This window comes from Pangasianodon hypophthalmus, chromosome 28 (assembly GCF_027358585.1).
Source record: "Pangasianodon hypophthalmus isolate fPanHyp1 chromosome 28, fPanHyp1.pri, whole genome shotgun sequence".
In the NCBI taxonomy this organism is placed as follows: domain Eukaryota; kingdom Metazoa; phylum Chordata; class Actinopteri; order Siluriformes; family Pangasiidae; genus Pangasianodon; species Pangasianodon hypophthalmus.
Genome location: NC_069737.1, coordinates 13,125,156 through 13,149,747, shown reverse-complemented (window position 1 = coordinate 13,149,747; position 24,592 = coordinate 13,125,156). Strand labels below are relative to the sequence as shown.

General features: G+C 40.4%; 2 protein-coding genes across 3 annotated transcripts; one reads left to right on the top strand and one right to left on the bottom strand.

Moving 5' to 3' along the window:
• Positions 1 to 4,926: 4,926 nt before the first annotated feature.
• Positions 4,927 to 21,735, bottom strand: uba6 (ubiquitin like modifier activating enzyme 6). Of its 2 annotated transcripts, XM_026942985.3 has the most exons (34): positions 21,718 to 21,735; positions 19,937 to 20,037; positions 18,911 to 18,991; positions 17,662 to 17,756; positions 17,540 to 17,568; positions 17,321 to 17,415; positions 16,911 to 17,022; positions 16,660 to 16,740; positions 16,398 to 16,520; positions 15,352 to 15,475; positions 14,756 to 14,859; positions 14,542 to 14,604; positions 14,323 to 14,399; positions 14,143 to 14,209; positions 13,905 to 14,048; positions 13,466 to 13,533; positions 12,716 to 12,794; positions 12,451 to 12,531; positions 12,268 to 12,345; positions 11,216 to 11,397; positions 10,962 to 11,067; positions 10,790 to 10,879; positions 10,321 to 10,401; positions 10,060 to 10,188; positions 9,430 to 9,481; positions 9,237 to 9,300; positions 9,070 to 9,139; positions 8,891 to 8,962; positions 8,393 to 8,513; positions 8,003 to 8,196; positions 7,477 to 7,604; positions 7,258 to 7,345; positions 6,368 to 6,462; positions 4,927 to 6,228 (listed from the first exon to the last, which is right to left on the bottom strand). In XM_026942985.3, exons 1-34 carry the CDS (start codon positions 21,718 to 21,720, stop codon positions 6,084 to 6,086), a joined length of 3,222 nt encoding a protein of 1,073 aa, XP_026798786.2. In that variant the 5' UTR covers positions 21,721 to 21,735; the 3' UTR covers positions 4,927 to 6,083. The 2 variants fall into 2 exon arrangements, with proteins under 2 accessions (XP_026798786.2, XP_053086850.1); XM_053230875.1 differs by lacking the exons at positions 19,937 to 20,037; positions 21,718 to 21,735 and adding an exon at positions 19,188 to 19,914.
• Positions 21,132 to 24,577, top strand: grhprb (glyoxylate reductase/hydroxypyruvate reductase b). The gene is made up of 9 exons (XM_026942987.3): positions 21,132 to 21,329; positions 21,795 to 21,925; positions 22,012 to 22,084; positions 22,211 to 22,327; positions 23,009 to 23,097; positions 23,264 to 23,368; positions 23,574 to 23,709; positions 24,077 to 24,207; positions 24,382 to 24,577. The coding sequence occupies exons 1-9, from the start codon at positions 21,190 to 21,192 to the stop codon at positions 24,501 to 24,503; spliced, it is 1,044 nt and encodes a 347-aa protein (XP_026798788.3). The 5' UTR covers positions 21,132 to 21,189; the 3' UTR covers positions 24,504 to 24,577.
• Positions 24,578 to 24,592: the final 15 nt, after the last annotated feature.

Sequence of the window (24,592 nt, the reverse complement as noted above, 5' to 3'; positions counted from 1 at the left end):
GTCCATAGTGTCAAATCTTCAAGTCGTTCCAGTGACTCTAGTTCACTTTTTAAGCCAACCACTCCTCATATCCTAGAAGACAGCACTTCAGGTTCATGACCTTTGGAACTAGAGATCGATTTGAGACACACCCGAAAACTTGGACCAAGCCAAGGCAAGAAATAAACAGGCCAAATGTGCAGAACTGTCAGCCTACAGCAAATATGAAGCTCTTTAAAGTACTATGCCCTGTTTTTTTTTTTAATATATGGCTAATCAATCCCAAGTCCACTTACTCCAGCAAATGTTTGAACACTGTTAAATTTGGACAAATAAATATTTAAAATTTAAGAAACTAGTTTTGTGGAAATACAGTGCTCACAGCCTCAGTCTGGTGATAAAGCTAACTAAAATGTGATTCAGGATTAAGTGTGTGTGTGTGTGTGTGTGTGTGTGTGTGTGTGGGGCTGAAATAGAGCTGGGCCACGTCTGTTCCTCTAGAGGAGGGGATGATATCATTAACCATCTGTGCTCTTTTTTAACTTTGAACTCCTGCTCTGTCTGAGCTGCTCACAGCTGGGGGTCAGGACTAGGACTTTGTATGTGTGTGTGTGTGTGTGTGTGTGACCCCTGACCCCAGCCTGCCACAGGCTAAGTTCAGTTCACACTGAGGGCTTAATTGAATTCCTGCATTGTGTTGCATTGTATTTGCATTTTGTATTATTTTATTGATGCGTTACATTTCGCTACTCTTCTTTCCTACCTCATGCTGTCAAGATGAATACTAATATGAATATCAGTCAGGATTCTTTTCATTTCCACTCAGCGTGATCACTTCGGGAGTGAATCCCCTTCCCAATCTTTTGACACTGCAATCAAGCTGTAGAGGAAGCTGTTTATATGTTAAAACCAGACACTGTTTTAATCCAGGACATCTACACATGACAGCTGACGACTTCATTAGTTTATTCTGCTAAACACAGATACCTTGTAAACCCTCTTTCTGTTAGACTTACCTTTCTTTGTGTCCACAATTTGTGGCCTCGAAATTTCCACCTACTACTTAATGAATCCTGGTTACATCACTACAACCGGTATACAACTAAAAGTTTTATTAAAAGTCCAGCTATAGAAAATTCCTTGCTGCCAAAAGATCTGGATAAGTGACGAACTGAATGACTGAACGATCCTGATTAGTTCATGACTGTAAATAACAATCTGAAGTGTTTGTGTTTTGTTTTGTAGCAGCGTTACCACTTTTAACTAGTGCCTCAGACTCTGAACAGATGAGATACATGGGTTTTGGTGCATACTTTTTTTTTTTTTTTTTTTTTAAAGAACTGTGAAAATTATTCTTTGTGAATGAGACATGTGAACGGATAAGATGTAACAAACCGCAAAACTGCATCTGCTACAGAATCCGCGATGGTTCTTATTATGTTTAGAAAAGTCGCACAACTACGTCAAGGATTTTGTTTGTTTTTTTTGGTCATACTTTTAAGTAAAGTTCTTAGTTGGATCTGCTGAAACGGTTTATATCTGCCAGTTGATGACCCCTGCTTTAGATAATCCAACCACCAACAGCTAGAAATTCCAGTGTCAATGTCAGAACCAAACATTTGCCTGTCGTCGCTTTGTCCTTCATCCTAATCTGACCCCATGTTCTCTCTCTCTCTCTCTCTCTCTCTCTCTCTCATTAGTGAAGCTGGAGCAGAAGTCTGAGCAGCAGGGTTGTCTGGTAGCAGGAAGATCCAGCACAGTGTTCACCGGCTTCCACAGAGACGACCTACTTTCTGTAACACACTCACATAATACACACGGTGATACCCTGAATATACTATACAACATAAATATACATTCTCTTTTGTAACACATAAACACAGAAGACCTGCTTCCAGAAACGAAGACTGCAGACTCCAGAACACGTCCCTATTTGGAAATGAGAGCAGCTCTGAGTGGGCGTGTCTTTCAGTCCAAAAAAAGAAGGATGTGATTGGTATTCATATATACATACGTATATATGGTGTTGTTGAATATGAAAAGACCATCACCTGGGGGAATGATGATATAGGAAATTAATCACTGCTGGAGTTTTGTGATGTGGGCCGAGTGGTACAGTGTAATCAATGCTGCATTCAACTGCTAACTGTACAATCAATACTAATGTTCTCAAGCAATAAATGGTTCATTGGTACAAATCCATATAAATGTTTTGTTTACATGCAAGTCAGAATAAGAATTCTTTGCGACAGACTGATGTTTTATTAGAAAAATGAGGCTATGTGATGTTATTCCCGATATAATATCTGATCTTATTTACGTGCTAAACCTATTTAACAACACGAACTGAGCAACAGAGAAAGTAAAGGTCACCTGCATACAGTCAGTGATTTATTAAATAAAGAAAGAAAAGGGGTAAAAACAATAAAAGAAGGGAGGAAGAAACAAGAAAGAAAGAAAGAAAGGTAAAAAAAAATGAAGAAAAATAAATAAATAAAGAAAAAGGTAGAATGAAGAAAGAAAGAAACAAAAACAAAAGGACATAAAGAAAAGCAAAGCGGTAAACTGAAAGAAAGAAAGGTAAAAAAAAAAAAAGAAAAAGAAAGAAAGAAAGAAAAAGGTAGAATGAAAAAGAAAGAAACAAACAAAAACAAAAGGGCAGAAAGAAAAGGGTTAAAATAAAGAAAAGCAAAGCAGTAAACTGAAAGAAAGAAAGAAAGAAAGAAAAGGAGTAAAAAAGAGTCAAGAAAAGGTAAAAAAGGAAAAAAGAAAAAGGTAGAATGAAAAAAGAAAAAATGAAAGAAAACAAAAGTAAGAAAGAAACAAAAACAAAAGGACAGAAAGAAAGGGCTTAAAATAAAGAAAAGTAAAGCAGTAAATTGAAAGAAAGAAAGAAAGAACGAAAGAGAAAGACAAGGAAAGGTGTAAAGAAGAGTGAAGAAAAGAAAGGAGTAAAATAGAAAGAAATAAATGTGAGAACAGAGATAAAAAGAAAAGGGGTTAAAAAAAAAGAGTAAAAAAGCAGGAAAGAAAGGGATAAAGAAAGAAAGGGATAAAGAAAGAAGCGTTATTTACACCCAGGAATACCGTTTCTGCCCTAAACACTGACTGCTTGGTGCTACACAATGGCAACATTGAATGTGTTACCAAAAAAAAAAAACAAAAAAAAAAAAAAAAAAAACAAAAAGAAACCTCAGGACTTTACCTTTCTTCACTCTGAGGACCCTGATTAATCTGAGCAAACCCTGTGCTGCCCCCTGCTGGGGAACTTCCTGTGATGTAAAGCAGAGGGAACGCACATACAGTATCTCTAAAGCTCTGTAGTAGGTGATAAAACACTTTACACATGTGGAACAATGCCTTTAGGCCATGTTTAACATAATTCAGTGGCTTTACATATGTATACAATATGGACGGGCTTGTTGCCAAGGCGACCAGGGCTGTTTCCCTGTCAAAGGAGGAACTGAGGAGGAAATACACACTCACTCATACACAAGTCTGATCAGAGCACGTCTCCATCTCTGCTGAGGCGAGGTCTATCCGTGCAGCCTGAAGGCAGACCCATTCTTCATGGCATACTGCAGTCTCTCTCTCTCTCACACACACACACACACACACACCACACACACATTTCCAAAGACTTTGAAGAACACTATATTTAGCATGCTTTGAACATCAATACGGCTTGGATACAGAAGAAACCACAGTGCTGTAGGGTTTATTGTTCCTCCGCATTAACACACCAAAATCAACACTTCACCTAATTCTGGATCAGGTGTGTGAGAGCGGGGGAACCTGCAGCACTGCGGGCTGCGATGCAGTTCAACACCACCAATAGAAGATTCTCAAAAAACAAGCTTTACTTCTATTTCCTCTGGAAGCATTTAGAGGAAATATATCACCAGCATTGTGACTGAAACTTTAATCATCCAGTAGAGAAGATTTTGATTACTGGGCTAAAGGCAAATCTGCCATAGATTTATGACTAGACTAGACCAGACCAGTGCTTGCATTATCTATCTCAATTCCACCAACATATGCATTTTTTCTAATGTAAACAAACGGATATGATCATCGGAGCAAGATATTATCCTATAAGAAGTACACACTGTTGACTTTAGAGATGCACAACAGTCTCGAGTTTACTCAGGATGGTGCGAAAAACAAAAAACATCCAGTTCTGTGGGCAGAAACACCTTGTTGATTAGAGACTTTTATTCGAGTTGACAGTAACCACTCTTTACAACCGTGTTGAGCAGAAAAGCATCTCAGAACGCGCAACACGCTGAACCTCGGGTTCCACTCCTGTCGGCCATGAACAGGAATCGGATGCTACAGTGGGTACGGGCTCACTCAAACCAGACAGGGGAAGACTGGAAAAAGACGAGGTGGCTTTTTTTCCCCCAATCTTGAACAGTCCAGATAAGAATCCTATGTAAACAGCATCATAAACTCCAGGGGAGACAGCACTCTTTCTCACGGATGATTATTTTTCCTGTGAATGCATAATTCAGTCTGTGATGTCTCGTCCATTCGTGTCATGTGACCACTCAAATAAATTGCCAAGTTTTTCCAGAGCTGTTTGTCTTATTATACATTAGTATTCTTTGAATCTGACAGGTAGAACCTGATTTTCTATAGAAAGCTGGATTCAAATGCAGCACAAGCTATGATGTCCTTCCTTAACCATAATTAACCTAGGACCAAATAATCCTGAATCGTTTGAGATCTTCCTTTAACTGACACTTTGCTAATTATGAACCTACCAATTTTAAGATTCTACTGTAATACATGAAACTGAAGCACTTAAAAATATCACGTTTATGTTATGTCTGGACTCCATCACATACATCTCAGTGAAGGCATTTCTTGTTATTTATTGCTCTTCTGAACTTGATGAACCCAAGAATGAAAGATTTAAAGCAAAGAAATCAGCCACCATCATACTGTAACATGGTTGAAAAGTTTATTTTTGATTAGACCTTCAACTGAATATTCCAGTCACAGTCATGTTGTGAAATTTCATACTTCTTTTACCTATCTGGGTTTTTTTTTTTTAAAGCTGCGAAATGTTTGACATCATTTTAGTCACGAATACGGAGGACGTCATGGTTACGAGTTCTGGGTAAAGGAACGCCGGGCCAATTTAAATGAAGCAAATAAAATAAAATCCACACTCAATCTCGTTCTTCTTCACTTCCTATTCAGGGCTGTGTGCTACATGATAAAATCACAGCAGGCTGGAAATTCTGAGCAAGTGTCCAAGCTTGAGTTCTCAGATTTGTCCAAGTTGTGACTGAACCAATAAGCAAAATTGACTTCTCCCAAAACTGAGCTTGATTTTGATGCAGGTCCGAATCAGACCGTGACAAATGGAATGAAATCAAACTGATATCGACCAGGAATACACACCACTCACAGTGCTGCAGGACGCATGTTATATCATAGACGTGTGGTGATTTATTCGGTATATTTATTCTGTATTTTTATTCAATGCCTTTGGAGAGTCATTCAGATAACTGGATGTTTTTTTTGAGCTCATCATTAAGTCTGTTGAAGTTCGTGTTCGTCTTGAGGAAACACTAAGCGCAGGGATGTACAAATAAATAGAGGCGTTTAGTTTGCATATCACACAGCGAGTCTGCATGTCTTAATTTGGGATGAACGGGAAACGTTCAGAATACGTCATGAACAATCTGCATTAGGAAGCAATCGTCTGAAATTCTTTCAGCTTGCCACTCTCTGTGTCTGCGCTAATAAAATAATAGCCATCAAAAGCCTTAAGTTAGGAGTGTAAACACTGTTCTCCCTCAACTGTGAGATCAATAATATATAATAATCACCACCATCATTATCATCATCATCATCATCATCATCATCATCATGGACGCACAATATTTCTTAAGGCATCGGCACAGACGTAGCTATGCAATAAAATTACGAACCCGTAGAAAACAAAAAAAAAGTTTTACTATGTACAGATTGATCAAGTGCTACTCCACTAGTGGTCCACAGGGGAAGGTAAGAGAAGGGAGGGTGTAATATCAGTGTGTGTGTGTGTGTGTGTGTGTGTGTGTGTGTGTGTGTGTGTGTGGGTGTGGGTGTCAGGCCTTCTCGCCACTCTCATGTCTAAAGTGATAGCGGACAGGAGGGCCGGGCAGATCCTCATCCCCGTCCGTCTCTGGTGCAAAAGACACAGTGAGATCGACGTACTTCCTGTCTGCCGAAGGCTTGATCAGCTTCTGCATACTACACAGAGAAGCGAAAGAGAGAGAGAGAAAGAGAGATAGAGAGAGAGAGAGAGAGAGAAAGAAAGGAGAGAGAGTTGACAAGTTAAATCTGTGAAATCATTTTGGAATGCCGTGTCCGTAACGTAGTGATGTCTTACGTCAGTTTGAGTCTCTTGCTGTGTCCAGGCATGATGGGTACGTAGAGCATCTTCACTCCATGAACTACCATAGTGGGCTCAATGCCGTACTTTTCCTGACAACAAAACACAAACTTTATCAATCATCCCGACAGCGTAGGAACTCAGCGTAGGAACTCTGGATCACTCTGGAGAGCCAAAAGCACTTTATTGACCATATAACGTATGTGTATGTGATTTTCTTAGGGAGAGGATTTGGTTAATCTGAAGCGCAGTGATAGCAAGTCACCTTAATTTGATCACCTGATTATTTCCAGCTGGGTAAACGCTGACATGCTTCTTTTCTAACTGCATCATGCTATCTGTGCTATCTGCCCTCTTCCGCATACATTAGTTGCTACAAGATAATGCCATTTAGACAAACTCTACTACTATTATGCAGTACTTCTTACTTTCACATAATGTTCCACAGATTATTACAGAAATCACAGATATCACAGAAATTTACCAAAGCTAACGATTTGTTATTTATTCAAGAAAGACACATTGTTTTGTTTTTTTTTAATGAGTTTATAATTACATTTATGTTTTGGAAAGTCTGTGAAAGAGGTTAGTTCCTGTTATCATTTACGTTATAGCAGCTATAAAAACCACAGTTTGTCACATTACTGAGAAACATTAAAAAAAAAATAAAAAAAACACTCTGTCCCCATGAACTTATAGCTTTACCTCTGACACTAAAGACTATTTAACTAAAAATGTTAAATAAACATCTCCTCAAAGAAAATGTCACCTTATCCACAATTACACCCTTTTAATTTTTTTTGGTAAACATGAGTTAATGTCATTGCGTGCAAAAAGAAGTGACAGTGTTTCTACTGTTCAGTGAATGGTTCTGTGATGTGACTTACCCTGACAGCATTGATGAAGTCAGACAGGGTGAAGTCTTCATGTCCTACAATGGGCCAGCGATCCCAGATGGAGAAGGAGATGTCATCTCTAACAAAGAGAACGAGAGAATGAATGAAAAATTGGAGCAATGCTTCCTACAGTACAGCATTACTGTGAGATATTACAAAGTGTTCATGCATCTCTTTCTCTCTCTCTCTCTCTCTCTCTCTCTCTGCTACCTGATCTGCGTCCTTTTGACCCGAGCCGTCTCTGTTAGGACCATGACGGGGATGGCCAGGTTGAAGAAGCAGTTCTTAAACGACTCGAAGCCATAGCCACCTGTGACTTTAATCAGCTCCAACGCCACCTGCAGGTATTAAGAATGAAAAAAAATGATGAAATGATTATTGCGCAAATTACAATATCCAAAGCACAACCAACCAAACAACTAACATTTATAGGTTTTATTAAACCGGTTCAAATTTGGGATCAGTCTCATTCCTTTCAGCTAAGGAGTCTAAGGTCTGAAAGAAATCCAAATGTAGTTGATCAGCCAAGACATATTTGGTGTCCAAAGCTTTAGGATCCAGTGTGGACATGAATTTAAAAAAACAGATTTTGGGTGAGATAGACTTCTTATCCTCATGACAAGCAAATGTCAGAAATAAAACACGTCTCGACTGACTGACCGTATTTGGTGTTATGTTTTATTTTTCATTAAATCCCTGCTTTAGTAAGTAGACACAGACAGAGAGTAGACCTCACCAATCCGGCGACGGCGGCGGTAGCCGTGGCGATGGCAGGGATGATTTTGCCGGCGATGCGTTTGGTCTGGAGGCGATCGGCAGCTTCGATTGAGTACACGCGGGCTCTCAGAGCTGACGCCGACTCCACAAAGTCCATATGACCATTCGCGTCATCGTCTTTCTCAAAAAGCTGCGGTGTCATACGCACGCCCTCTACAGAGGAGAGAGAGAGAGAGAGAATGACTGACATGAGGATGTAATGATGTCCTACATTGGGGTGTGTTAAGCAGCTGATGTACGCCTCATTGTATATTTTGCTGTTATGCAGCTTTAAAGCTTTTTATTTGAAAAACTAAAAGAGTGTGAAATGTCTATGTGCGTGTGCGTGTGTGCGTGTGTGTGTGTATACCTGGTGTAAAACCAGATGTGATAGCCTCCTCCAGCTGTGATATGGCTTCCCTTTCCTCCTCACTGCTCACCATCAGCTTCATCCGATCAGGCTTCTTAACTGTTTCATCTGTCTCTATACGCTAACACACACACACACACACACACAAATATATATACGTATTACTGCACACAGACTGACTCTCATACTGTAGGTTAATTTTATATGATTAATAACGAACATTTGGATCATTTTTCATTGTGAAAAATAACATCTGTACAGCTGTGAATTACTGCTGAGCAAGTCTACATGTTTTGTTTTTTTTTTCTTTTTTCAGGAGCCTGGGTGTTTGCGTCACACGCTGTCACATGACCATGAGAGGCTCAAACATCTGCGTTTTTAGAATATCACTTGTCTTGCTTTAACTCACAGCATCCAGTTTTCTTTCTCCTTTTCCTGAGGAGCTAATAACTGATCCAACTGACGGATTTATAAATTTATTTATAATGTACGAGGTACCTTCTCTGCGGGCTTGTACTCCGGAATCTCGACTTCAGCCAAAACACTTGCCACAGCCTCGTAACTCAGGTTCTGTTGTCAAAACAAATAAAGAGACCTAAATATAGAAAACGTGACCACACCGAATAACGAACGGTGTTTTGTAAATGTTGAAAATTTTTTTTTTTTTTGAACTTTACCTTTTCTGAATACGGAATGTTGTAAATTCCCGCAAACAGCCGAGCCGTGCTGACCACGAAACCAAAGTGCCTAAAGGAGATGAGATTATATGAATAAAATATATCGTATAGTTGGTTTTAAAAGGATCTCTTTCATTAATCTTGGAATTAAATCCGCTTTCACTCACAGCTGGTCTTTGAGATCAAACTCGATAGGGGATGGAGGTCGTTTGGGAGACTGCCAGAACAGAGCTGGGAGAAAAAAAAAAGACACGATAACACAAACCAATCAGTCGCTTGGGAAAGAGAGTACACGTTTTAGTCGGTGATGTTTAACATCTCTGTGATGATGGCACATCCTGGGACGTGTGTGAGACTTACTGCCGTCTTTCAGTCGCGTATCCAGTGGAAATGAGTGCAGTAGTTGTAATGCCTGAAGGAAAAAAAAAAAAAAAAAAAAAGTGCATGTTATTAACATGTAATAAACACAATATGGTAGCGTTACCATGCTGTTATTACCATGTTATTAACACAACTACTGCTGAAAAACTGCACAAGAACCCCAGAAACTATCCACTAAGTAAGTCTTTGCGTGGGAAACAAATAACCCCAACAAGCATTTCTGATTTGTTGTTTCCATACTAGCCCAATTTGGTTTTTAACGATTTAAAAAACGCAACCCTGGCAACCCTGCTGGTGCGATTCGAGGGGGCGTGTCTGAAGCACAGGACGCTTTATTTCACATTCAGCTGTCAGCTGGTTATGAGCTGAAATCCACGCAGCTCTCTGTAGTTCAAACATGGCCTCAGGTTTCTGCTGTTGCCTGACGAGGGCTTCTGCTCTTGTACCCTTGAGATACTTTTCTGCTCACCACGGATATGCAGAGTGGTTATATTTGAGTTCCTGTCAGCTACAATCGGTCTGGCCATTCTCCTCTGACCTCTCTCATCATGTAGCCGTGATTTAGAGTAGCGTTAGTGTTGTTTTAATGGCGTGTTACGGTAACTGTACCTTTCTCTTGAAGTATTTGTCAAATTTGAGCCGAGCGAGGGCCAGGCAGTGTTCCCAGCATGTTGGCCGGCGACTCAACACCTTAATGACTTGAAACGCTCCGTCCATGCTCTCCCCGGCTTTCATCCTCTACAAAACAATCACACACATATCCAGATTAATACACAAACACCCACATGCAACGTGAATAACTATTAATCACTAGCAGAAATTGTAAGACCATGAGCTAGTAAGACATTTCATTTAAAAACTCTCCTTTACCTGTAATACATCGACAGCTGACGTGTGGTTCTGCCAGAACATGTTGTACATGGAGGGCTTGTGAGAGAAGGCACTTTCAAACTAAACGCAAACCAAATCAAATCAGAACTCAGCTCAGAATGTCAACGCTGAAAAATGGACAAAAATATGTATTCTGACAGCTTCCATTGGAAACGAGTTGAAATACTTAGAAGCGCTCATCACACATACGTTACAGTTTTGTTTAGTTTGTGTGATTAGGTTAGAAAGATGAAGTATTTATTTTAATAAAGTTTGTGGATTATTTATTTTTCAGTGTTCTCTATGCTTCCTGTACATACTTTTAAAACAGTAATGGTTTAATATTACATTTGAAATGACCGATTGTGTATCATTTTTTAACTTGGAGGCACAAGATCACTGAAATAAAAATGTAATCATAGAGCCCTGTTAAATATAGTTTGTGTGTGTGTGTGTGTGTGTGTCTGACCTTGTCCCTGGCCCACTGTATGGTATGCTCGATCACAGCAGGAAAAGACTTTAGAGTGCAGAATGGTATCTCCTCCTCTGGTGGATCTCTCTACACAAATAAATCTCACTCAGCTTTCAAACACAAATATACACTCAATTCACACAATCTACACACAAGCACACACACTTACATGGCTGTTATAGGACTCTGTCAGGTTTGGCACAATGACCTCTGTGTGACCTTTCGTTCCCATGGTCCCCGAGTCGAGTAACGCTTTCTGATTGGACACGCACCGACTGTGAAGGTACAAAGCCACATGTACTTCCGCTGCTGCTTTCCTACACTCTAAACACTACTTTAATATGATTCATATCCTAAAATTCACCATTCAAGGCTTTTAACCCTATTTCGCATTTTATAAAATATCTTAAAAGGGTCTCTTACCTGTCCACGTATCTCCGAGCCTCCACATTGTCCAGCGCAGTGATGACCAGACTGAGGCGTGAATAGAAAGCGTCGCTGAACGTCTCCTCCGTGGCAGGACACACCTTGTGCAGGTTAGCGTCTATGTGGAGCTCAGGATTAATCTCTAACGTCACTGCAGCTGCTGTGATGCTTTTCGGCTTCTACACAGAGAACGACACAAACAGGCAGGGAGATAAGTAGATAAGTAAAACAGACTGACTAATTAAATCATTTAAAAGACAAATAATTGACATATTCTGATAATTATAGTGATTAAAAAAAGAGATCTTAAGAGATATAAAAGGATAAACAAATACACAAATACATATACACAAATATATAAACAAATACAAATTGAAGGAACAAAATAAAAACTTAAAAATGAATGAAAACTAAACTTAAAAATATATAACCAAATAAAAACAAAAATTAAGAATAAAAACTTTATGATGAATGAATAAAAATAAGCATAAAAGCAAATGAACCAATGAAAAACTTGAAAATAATTAAAAAAAAATTAATAAACAAACTATAAAATAAGTATCCTATATTATAGTAAAATATATTAAAAATATAAATAAAATATAATAAAAATAAATGAATTAATAATACACTTAATACTCTTTATTCTTAATAAAGAAGGACTCAATGGAAATGTAAACATTTAGAAATGAGAAATAAACTTCAAAAGAGCCATTAAAATGAATAAACTGAAAATAAACTTAAAAACAAATGAATGAACAAAAATAAATTACGAAAGGAATTAATGAAAAATAAACCTGAAAAATTAAGAAATAAAAATAAACTTTTTCAAAAATGAATGAGTAAATTAATGTACAACAAATAAAAAAAAATTTAAGGAATTTATGAAAAATACACTTAAAATGAATGACTGAAAAGAAAGTAAACTTCAACATTAATGAATGAATATAAAAAAAACCTTCAGAATTAAAGGTGTTAATAAAAACTAATCTGAAAATGAGCAAATGAATGAGTGGATGAACAAACGAACGAACGGATGAATGAAGCACCTGTATATGATAAGGTCTGAAGAGAAATTGCCGGTTGAGGTTGGACTTCTCTATGAGATCTGGATCAGTGATGAAAACCTAGGACAAAACACAGACAGTAACAACTCATTAACAACACAATATCAACACAAACTTCACTAAATGCTTTGCGCATTGGCTCCACATTTTGACCTTTGACCCTACCTCCCCTGAGCATCTGTTCAACCCCACCCCGAGCAGTGCAAAATTCTTCAGCATCTCACAGCCTATAGCGCCACAGCCCACCTGCGGAAATAAACAGGTAAACAAACATATATTAATGTAATTTAATATTAAATTAATAACAGTTATCAGTTGGTGTATTCACACAAGGGTCCAGCTCATATCCTAATCCAGAGTAAATTAGTGCCCTTGTCCTGCGAGTGGTCCGTGAATGTCTTGGCGCTGTATTACACAATGACTCGCTCACCATAAAGACTCGAAGCTTGTGCAACTCCAGACAAAAGGACTCGCCGATACACGCCCTCAAAGCATCGTATCGATCTCCCCTGCGTACACACAGAAACACAAAGTAGCCTGTTTGTAAGCATTTCTTAAGAATATCATTCATAAGAATAAGGAAATAAGGTTAAGAACAAAAAAAAAAAAAAAAACGTTTATATTACAACTCTAAGTGTGACTGGACTGGATATATGACAGGAATACACTCGTGCATGGGTTTCTACCTTTTTAAGAACACTGACTGGATACTGTAGCCGGTGTGTAGGCAACAGAAGGGTGGGGAAATACATTATATATATTATATTATATATATATATATATATATATATATATATATATATATATATATATATATATCTTGCTGTTGCTATGTTACAGACATGGAGACATGGTCAAATGCATAAATGTAGCGTCTGGATAAGTTTCTGCTCCCTCAAACCCTCTACCAACTAGAACCGAAGTGAAACAGAAGGAAGAAATGATCTGGACAGTTATCTGTGTGTGTGAGTGAGTGAGTGAGTGAGTGTGTGTGTGTGTGTGCTTGGACATGTGGAGATGTTGTCCGGAAACCAGCTTTACTGCACAGGTTCATTTAACCCCCTACCTACAGGAAGTCTAACACCCGCACTGCCATATTGTCCGTGTTCAGGTGGTTGATATTCTGCACTAGTGAAGTTTGGCGAGGTTCACAGATCACCAAAAAAAAAAAAAAACTCACCTAGGTGCAAACTCCTCTACAGGAAGAGACTGGAGGGGTTGGACCACTTCTAAGGCATCCAGATAAAACTACACACAGACAAAAAATACATAAATTCTCTTGCATAAAATGCCTTGATCATATCTGGTATTAATAGTCGTATCTGGTAAGCTGATCACAAATGGACAGCTGAGACAGACGGATGCCCGTTTACAACGTGTCTCAAATACGTCTTACAATTGGCTTAGTGTGTTTCTAAAATGGCTCCATATAGTGATCAGGCATTCCTTATTGTTCCACTACAAATCTGTGGCCGTATTGTTCCCTGATCACCTCCGCAAGTGCTTTGAGTGAACTCCAAAGCACTTTTGTTAAAAACAGGTGTGAATATATGACAGTGTAAACTATGTGTCGTAAGAATAGCAGTACATCTTGGTGCTGAATTTGACCTTTGACCTACCCACTGTTGAAGCGGCGTGAACTTTCCGGTAAGAGCCTTCAGCACTTCCTGACTAGCGGCGCCTCCTACAGCGGCTGCCAGGGGAGAGAGGCAGCCTCTCGCACAACGCGACACACACCTCACTAAGGACGGGTTCACACTGACCTGGCCACGTACAGACGCAAACATACGCCAGGGTTGTTAAAGTTAATACTGAAATCTGTTCAGCTGAAAAGTCTAACGAAAAACAAAAGCTCACTTTGTTTTTAAGTGTCCCAGTGACCTCCTCGGTAATCTTCAGCAAGAGATCCGCATCCTGCAAACAGCTACAGAGAGCAGCAACACAAACCAGAGACAATAAAACACAGACTGAAAGAAAGAACCAAAGGCAAAAAAAATAAAATAATGAAAATATATAAAATAAATAAAACGTCGTTACCCTATATTTGGCAGTCTGTTGTGTTGTTCCTGGAACACATCCAGAGCTATCATAATGGCGTGGATCTGCAGCGGTGCCTGTTTTGGAACATCATTAACACAATGTACATAATTCCACATCTCCATGATGAACCACTTACACACTACACAATTTCAGTATTTTGTAAAGCAGCACTGGAGCTCGAAGAGACGCTACACATATTAAACGTTATTTTTATACCTCAGGTTTACTGAAGTCTGGAATAAGAAGCTGTGGGTCGTGTAACTGTTGTTCCATCGTCTCCTACACACACACACACACACACACACACACACACACACACACACACACACAAGACTATTGATTTTTACAGTTTCCAGTTCTTCATTTGGCAGAAAAAGGGACAGTTGAGGTAGAACATAATCAGTCTGATAAATCAATCAGGTTCACGTACGAAGCTGTAGGTTTTGGGGGTCTTGACCGTGCGAAAGATTCCACCGTGGAGATACGGCTGGAAGGATGACGTATCGCAGATTGCAAAACTGTACGGAGAGATAACTATACACACACAAACACAATTAAATCCACATCCTGCGATATTCCACATTAGAAGACATTATTTCACCCACTAGCAGGTGCCATGAAGTGACATCATCACTTTTAAGCATTAGTCTAAATGTAACTTGCGGAATTGCTAGTATTTTTACGGCACGCTTGCAATTCCAGCAATTCTGGGAAGATATTTACAAAATGAATTTGAAGGTTTCAGTGTTAAACATCGCTACACAGGGACGTTAATGTGAGGATGCACTTCTGCTAAGGCTTCAGCTTAGGAAACAATTTGGAAACACTAACAGGACAAAAACTAAACCAGAATATACCATTAGGTATTTTATAGATGGTTCCAATGTTATGGAAATAATTTCAGACAAGCTGCTCAATAAGCTGAATTGTACTACATATTTGTAACTCAGATCATTCGTAACTGAGTTTAAATTCTGGCTCTGTGTGTGTGTGTGTGTGTGTGTGTGTGTGTGTGTGTGTGTGTACCTGTAATTTGGTGCGTGGTGCCGTTGAGCTCGGTCATGCCGTTGACCTCTCGGAAACACACACTCTGTCCCGTCTGAAGGCCGTGTGTGCGGCTGTCCATGCACGTCACCACACCGGGGTTCTCCTGGATCGACAGCACACAAACACTCGAGTCACAAAACGTCACTGTACACACAATACTGTTCTCACTGCGGCTGCTGTTGTGCATTGTTGTGTAGCGATTCAGAAGAAGAGTGGCTTAGATAAAACGTATGATTTTAAAGGTCTGGCTCAGACAGCTTTGGGGAATATATTGTAATCATGATAAATTATGTCGCAATACATTTTTCTGAGATACTGCGGAATATATTTTATAACGTGTTTTTTTAAATAAAATTTTCAAAGTGGAAATAGATTATTAAATAAAAGCATCATTCAACTTTTTTTTTTTTATGCAACACTACTATTTGCAATCCTATATATCGTGATACGTGTTGTGTATCGTATGTCTTCAAGTATCCGTGATACGATATTTTTATCATATCGCCCACCCCTACTGACTAGCTAACGAGCTTGTGTTACTGTTGGTGACATCATGTGACATCATGGTTAATTTGTTTGCTGCGTTCATGACCAAGTGGGAGCTGGGAAGTTTCCAACATCCGAGTAGGAAAGATCTGTTCGAACGGCTCTCCGACTTATAATTCCTACTCGGAAAGTCAGAGTTTTCCGAGAGCTCAGACTTCTCCGACATTCCGTGGTGTCACTTCAAGATGACTTCATGTCATTTTCAGTGCTATTAACAATGATTTATCACTTTAAAAATAAATTAAGCACTAAACCTACACCTCTTTAATTCCTTCAGTGAGTATTTATTTTATTTCCGAATTCGCACGGCTGAGCGCATGTGAACGCTCTGATGTGGGAAGTAGGAGGTTCCGAGTTGGAAAATTCACAGCATAAGGACCAGGTTTAAGCTCTGTAATAATCATTTTGAGCACTAAAACAATTACATGAAAAGAGAAAGGTGTTTAAGGATGACGTGTGTTGCGGTCGGACGTGTGTACCTGGCTGATATTCTGAATGAAAAGCTCTTTAGGCTCCTCCCCCGTCGGGTCCGACACCTCGAAGCTCTCACCGAAATCGCAGAACACTCGCGAACAGATCCCCAACACATCACAGCTAATAAACTAACACAAAACACAAAGACACAAAATCTTATAAATCTCACTCCCTGTCACCATGGCAACATAATGAAACAAAATCCTATACTCTCAGTTTGGACAAACTGTGTCATCTATCTGTAGTTTTAAGGAATTATTTCTGTACTTTAATCGGAGGCTGTTGAGAGTGACAGAAACGGTTGATCCTCTTCTGCAAGCTCAGACTCGTCTCTGTTAGCACAACACACTGCGGACAGAAAACAAACACACACACACACACACACACACACACACACACACACACACACACACGATCATGTATGACAATCCTAAAAGGGTTAATAAAAAAAGAACCCCAAAAAATGTTGATCATGATTATTTATTTGTATGAGTGTGAGTGTGTGAGCTGAGACAAACCTGGAAGTTAAGCAGGAAGCTGAGATCAGTGGAGTCGTTCAGGGCCACACTCGATACGCTGACCTGAACATACGGGTTTAACTCAGCCACCCGGGAGTGCACAGCCTCCACCCTGAGAGAGAGAGACGAAGGGATGAGACAGAGACACACAGAGAGAGAGAGAGAGAGAGAGAGAGAGGGAGAAGGAGAGAGAGACAGGAGCTGACAGAGATTTCCTAAGTATCACAAATTCAGATTTCCATCTGAGCGATATCAACAAATCATTTCTTCATTTTTGAATAAAATGTTTGTTTATAAGTGAAATAAGTAGGAAAACTATTGTTTGTGTGTTTCTGTTTTAATTATGCATGAATAATTTTTTTTTTTTAGATATCGCCACAACCCTGACGTCGGTGTGTGAAATTTTAAACCTTTTCTTCCGGCTCTGAACGTCCTCCTCTCGGATAAAGAAGTTAGTGCCCAGATCCCAGACATCGCACTGCTTACTGTCATGCAACGTGACTGTCTGCACACACACACACACACACAAACACACACACACAGCTTTCAAAAACACTGCACACTCAACACTTCCTCAACAGGCAAATATCCAGCATTTAATCTTCATGAACTAGGAAGTTCTCTCTTACCTTCACTCCAGCAAGGACGATGTTTTTAGCTGTAAGAGGGCAAATATTTTTTTAGTCTCTAGGAAAGTGATGGATCTCGTAGCAGAAGAGACAATCTATCTAACGAGTGTGTGTTTACTCACCTACTTCCACACCCACAGCCCCCATTCCACTCAAGAATACAGAGGACTGGGCCATCTGCTGCATGGCACTGTCTCCCAGGACATACCTCTGCCGACTTCACACACACACACACACACACACAGAGAGAGAGAGAGAGAGAGAGAGAGAGAGAGAAAGAGAGAGAAAGAGAGCAAGAATCAGCAGAGTGGAGGAAAACTCAAACTAATCTCTATCCACAGCGTCATGTAGGCTTAGGTCTATAATGAATATTTTAGCACAGAGCTCATTCTAATACGATGCTGTTATCGGAAAATAATCAACTTCAGGGTGGAAGAAGTAACACCGCTTCACGTTGGGACGCATCATACCATGTTGTCGTTGGTTATTTTCCTGTAACGACACACCCCCAGGTGTTTTATTCCCATGGAAACCATTTAAACCTGTGTATTTTTGTTCATTGTGAACAAAGCCACTTCTTCTTTTCCCCTTGGAAAGCAGACCGTTGTTTAATGTAATAAACACAGCATCACAGTAAACAAACAGAGTAGCACCAACTTCTTTAACTTTTGGAACTCCAACAATAAAGATTTGTGCAAAATCTCTTTGTTAAAGAAACCGTTCAGGAATTCTACAATCACAGGTATGAGCAAAAGAACAGCCATATTTGTTTAATTCATTCTTTCAGAGATAATTATCATCATTATCAGTCAAATTAAAAGCTGAAGTGCTTCAGTGCATTAAAGAGAGTCTAAGGACCAGGAATTACACTTTCACTTGTCTTTCACTGTGTCACTCCAGGGTTGGAAAGCTGCACACTTTGTGTGAAATTGCTGTAGTTATGAATTTGCATGAGAGTTAAGGGACAGGTAAAGAAACTCTTGTCTGTAGTAATCAATACAGACGTCGGAAGGTTTGGCTCCAGAGTGACGCAACGGAAAAGCCTTCATGTGGAGATCGCGAGGTCGAATCGTAACGCGAAGTATAAGAGAGCAAAATCGGCCGTGCTTTCAGGGAAGGAAGGGCGACATACACTCTCTCTCTGTCCTCTGTCAATCACAGAGACACGAGCCAATCATGGGTGTCTGTCAGCTCATGTATGCGGAAGGAGGTAGATAGCGCTTTCCCCTCAGTCACACATATCATAAGCAGTAGTCCGAATACATGCGGTTCACGAGTCTCGGAGGAAGCACGTGATAGCCTTCTCCCACCTGGACAGGTAGCTGGTACACATTTCATACCTTGATTTCATACCTTAATTTCAATTCTTACCTGTACAGTGAATCGTCTATCTCCATTGGGTCGGCCATGTTGGATGGGGGGAGAGGGGACGCCTTGTTCTTGCTGTTCAGGCTGCACGATATGAACAAATATAAATACGATTAGATTACTGCATATAGGCACCGTAACATGACACAACATGACTGTAATATAACCAGTTCCGGCTGTGTGTGTGTGTGTGCGGGTTAATAATCTATCAACGGCTCGATGATGAAACCGTTCATACAAGATTTTTATGAAAGGAATGAAAAGTCGTTCTCACTTATACCTTTCAAAGAAAGAAGCGCACTGAAAGGATTTGGTCTTTTTGTTTCCTTTGCATTGCATGCATTTATAATGATTTAATACCGTGATACCGTGATATTTTTTACACTCGGTTTTCATACCGTGAAGCGTTCAAACCGTCCCACCCTGATACAAGACCATCATGAAACTGGTTTAAATCACTGTGTTTACTTTTTTGCTGAGATTTGACACATTAATTCTCCCAGCTTGTTTGCTAGCTAGCATGTCAGAGCACTCTCTTTTACTTCCAGGCAAAGTGAATAAACATTCCTAATTATAGAGAGCTGACTGTGCCTGACTTGTTTTCAGTTCACTTCATTGAGCTAGCCACGGCTAACTGACTCATATCTAGATACCTTAGTCATTTCCCATCCGTTTAGCGACAAATCCCCAGCCTCGCGCTGTGATTGGTGCGTTCTTTACTCTCCCACGCAGCTGATTTGACAGCTCAGTGCGCTCGTGCTGCCAATAATCTAGCAACCAATCACAGCGCAGGGGGCGGGACTTGACCGAATGCAGGTAGGATGAAAAGCCGCTTACTCAGAGTGTCATTAGCTTAACCGGCTAGCGTTTACACATTACCGGCCTGGGTGCTGATTAAGAAAGCGGGTAGCTGCTTCTGTGTGCAGCTGTTTCCGGAAATAGTGGCGAGTCATAAACCTTTTATTGACGCTAAAAACAGCAAAACGACCAAAACGACAAATAAATGAGTTTAAAGTAAGTTGACGTTACCCGTCAGTGTGCGCGAGGGACCAAAAAGCGTCCACTTCTTCTGCGGTTTGTTCATTCAGTGGCTCGCGAGCTGAAAAGGCGTCACTGCGCCACCTGCTGACCTGGAGGAGTGAGAAAACGATAAAATACAAATAGAAAAAAATTAACATTAGACGTGTTTCTTTCTTTAGGAAAATACTGAACTGCATACAAAAAGGACTGGAAGTGATGATGGAGGGGTGAGAAAAGAAAAATAGAAAAGAAATTAAAACATTAAGAGAGTAATTAAACAAAAAAAGAAAGACAGAAAGAGGGGGAAATTGGCTCCAGCAGTGTTTCTCAAAGTGAAGTCCAGGGATCCTGTGGGTTTTTTTTTTTTTTTTTTTTGGTTACACCACATGCACCTTCCCCAGGTAAAAGATATGCAGTAAAAAATAGTAAAGGGACAGCTTGGTATCTTAATTTCCGAGAGTGTACAGTTAAGGGGGTTCTGGGTTGGAAAAAAAAAAAAAGGTTGACCCCGGAGTTAGAGAAAGTAAGGAAAGAAGAAAGAAAAATGAAAAGGATGGTCCTCACCAGGAAAGAAAAAAAAATCTTACAGAGCCAGAACATTTCCTTCTCATTACTGAGGTCAAGGTTAGATTAGATTTAGGTGTAGATATAACATTAATTAACTGTATTATTAATTATGTCATAACATGGAAGGTCCTCATAAGGATAGTAAGAGTAGTGTAGTGTGTGTGTTTGTGTGCTCACGTGCCCTTGTTTGTCAGACTAGTCAAACATTTACTTCATATGATTACCTCTGATAAGACAGACCCAAGTTGTATTACATGTACAATATTTAGGGTTTTTTTAACATTTCATATTAACACGAGGTGCAGTTTCAGGACGTTACATGATCAAATGCATCTTCAGCATGTGATCATGTTACTTGTATAATTCTATGTGAAATGTGATGATTCTGGATCACAGCAGCCATGTCCCAAATGTTTCCCCACTCTCTTTCTATACATATGAAACAATGTACCCTGTACTCTACTCCACATAGTGCACTGCATGTCTGATAGTGAGCTTTTTGTTGTCTATCCTTAGCTCATATTGGCCCAAAGTGCTGAGCGTCTGTCACCTCCCCTCCGTCAGCTCCTGTCCAAAAACAACACACACTCCCCCTGAATTTCAGTCAGGTTCCAAAGTCCCCTGTGTGTGTAAAGTGTAAAGGGGACTTCGGCAGCAGGGGTTTGTGTGTTTCGGTGTATTTTTGTGTGTTCAGGATGTGGTGCAGCAGAGCAGCAGTTCGGCAGGTTGCGCTTGGGCTCAGAGGAACGCAGCGTGCCATGGCCACGTTACCGCGCGTGTACGTCTCCCGTAAAGTGCCGCCGCAGGGACTGGACATCCTGCGCAAATCTGGACAGTGAGTTCTGGTGACTCCTCAGGTTACTTCCAATATCATAAGCCGATGTCAAGCTCGAATTTGACCCACCTCTAACGCGTCTCTGACACGGCCAGAGTGGACCAAAATGGAATTGCTTGAGGTCATGATGTGAGGCGTCCAGTGTGAATTAGCTTTTATGTTTCTTTAAAGGGTTCTTTGTGTACTTAAAGGTTCTTAGGTTCCTGAAAGGATTCCAGTATTCAGATAGAAACACACTTCTACAGGGTTCCACATAGAACCTTTAAAGGTTCCCCTAGAGGGACAACCTGAAGAGTGTGTAGTCCACCAGAGTGTATGACCACTAACTCATAGTCCTAGATAGATAATTAGAGCGATCTGGCTGGAGCTAAGGGGTTCTGAGACCCACCATTATTTGAAATCTAGGGGGTATGGAGCCACTTGATTCAGCATAACTTCCATCTCCTCTGTCTTTCCTCGTCCCAGAGTGCAGATTGAGCTTTGGGACTCGGACGACCCCGTTCCGCGGCAGGAGCTGCTGAAAAAGGTGAAAGGTTGCGACGGGCTGCTCTGCGTCCTCACCGAGAAGATCGACGCTGAATTGTTGGATGCTGCAGGTCTGACGCTAAAGCTCTCAGGCAATCACAATGCGCTATAAGACAGAAAAGTTGCATAGTTGAAATGTGTGTTTTGTTGTATGCAGGTCCAAACCTAAAAGTGGTTAGCACTATGTCAGTCGGGTTTGATCATCTTTCACTGGACGAGCTAAAGAAAAGGTCAGTTCATTCATGTGTGTTTCTATGAATGGATGATGATGATGTTTGTATTATTTATATGCATAATCTTGTCTATCAACTACACATGCTCCATTTCACGTCTAATGTTATTTTGCTAACTTTTAGAGAAATCCGTGTAGGATACACTCCAGAAGTGCTGACTGACGCGGTGGCCGAGCTGACTGTTGCCCTTCTCCTCGCTACCTCACGAAGACTTATCGAGGCTACGCATGAAGCCAAAACGTACTATCTCTCTCTCTCTCTCTCACACACACACACAGACAAATTACACCCAAAACACCAAAACTGTTGACAAGACTTCACAAATACATTAAGTTTATGTACTTAAACTTATGCTTAAATACATGAACTAGTCAAGGATCAAACATGGAACAGGTGAACACAGTCAGTAACAGACCAATGACAGGACAAACTGGAGCTAAACCAGAACAAAGGCACACAGTAAAATATAATTAAAAGCACATCATGGAGACTTAAACAAGCAATAGCAGCTGTGCACAATGAGACACACACACACACAGGAATAGATTTTGATTCGTACACTAGATCAACTCTAGATTAATCTTTAATTTTCAAGCTCAAGAGTAAATCTGATGCCCTATATGCATTTGAAAATGCACTGTATATAAGCTGTTATTTACTGTATATTCTATTTAGACCACAGTGGTGATGAATTCTCGTTTCTGATTGGTCAGAAGGTGTTGATTAAATTTTCTATAACAGTATCTGAGTAGTTTCAGCTGCAAGGTTGTTTACAACTTAAACATGAATGTTTTTACTAGCTGATATGGTGTTTTCTATATGGGGATGTTTATTTAGCATTTTTGGAATGAGTCTCCAGTGCCAGTGTTCACTTTCTCAATCCCTTAAGCACTACCACTTTTATTGTGTGTGTGTGTGTAGTGGTGGCTGGGGAACATGGAGAACTCTGTGGTTGTGTGGTTACGAGTTGGCCAACAGTACAGTCGGCATCTTTGGACTTGGAAGGATCGGTGAGTCACTTCTTATTCAAGCACATGCTCACCTGCCACTTTAATAGGAACACCTGCTTCAATCACAATCATTTGGCAGCAGAGTAATGCATAAAATCATGCAGATACAGTGAGCAGTACTAGCATGCTGTATTAATAAAGTGTGTGATGTGTGTGTGCGTGTCAGGAGTGGCCATCGCTGAGCGTCTGAAGCCCTTTAAGGTGAAAAAATTCATCTACACAGATGTGGCACCGAGACCGGAGCTGGCAGAGGCCATTCAGGCGGAGTTCGGTAAAGAGAGTTCTCAGATCTTCGTTCTTATTTTAATTTGACGTCATTCATTAAAATTCACCAAGATGGCAGGAGGAATTTGTATTTAAGTCATACACACCTGAGAAAGATCCAGGTAATTAGATAGTGAAAAAGACCAGTCCAAAAATTGGGATTGGCCATTTCTGTGATACTGGTGTGTGTGTGTGTGTGTGTGTGTGTGTAGTGTCCATGGACGAGTTGGCCAGACAGTCTGATTTCCTGGCAGTGTGCTGTGCTCTAACTCCGACCACTCAGGGCATCTGCAACAAGAACCTTTTCGCCAAGATGAAGAACACGTCCATTTTCATCAACACCAGCAGGTACACACTAGCGAAGCACTCGGCTACTCATAGGCGAGGCCGATGACATCATCAAGCTAGCCAAGCACTTTTAGATCATACAGATGTGTAAGTAAGGAATAAAACGGGGACAGAAATTCCAAAGTGCCCTGTTAACGTTTAGTCGTCATGTTGTTTTCAGCTCGCGGTGGGCGTTGCTAAACGCAAATCAGCTGTGCCTTGGATAATTCATCAATGTATGCACACGAGTATAAAAAAAATTCAGTGTTACTAAAACTTTGTAAATCTGATGGGAGTTTTGAGTCCAGTTTGGTCTACAAAAACATTTACACACAACTTTACTAAAAGATTTATATAGTAAATGAGGCTGTGTGTGTGTGCTGAATAGAGGAGGTGTGGTGAACCAGGAGGACCTGTATGCAGCGTTATCTTCAGGCCAGATCGCTGGAGCTGGACTTGACGTCACCACGCCAGAACCTTTACCCACTAACCACCCGCTCTTCACACTCAACAACTGCGGTGAGCTCCGGCGTGTGTGTGTGTGTGTGTGTAACTACAATATTCCATTAGCAAGTGACTGAACATGAACACGTCATATGCGCAGTGCTTTAGGTGATGTTTTAGACAACTCTAAATGTTTCATGCACAGTGTGTGATCATAATCTTGCTGTGTGTGTGTGTTAATGTGTTTAGTGATCCTGCCACACATCGCCAGCGCCTCATACACTACGCGTAACGCCATGTCTGCTCTCGCCGCCAACAACCTGCTCGCTGGCCTCAGAGGAGATCCCATGCCCAAGGAGCTTCAGCTGTAGAACCTGATTCAGAACCCACTCATTAGCACTGCTGACACTGTTGAGAAATGAATAAATCCATCATTTTGACCACACAGACATCGTTAAAC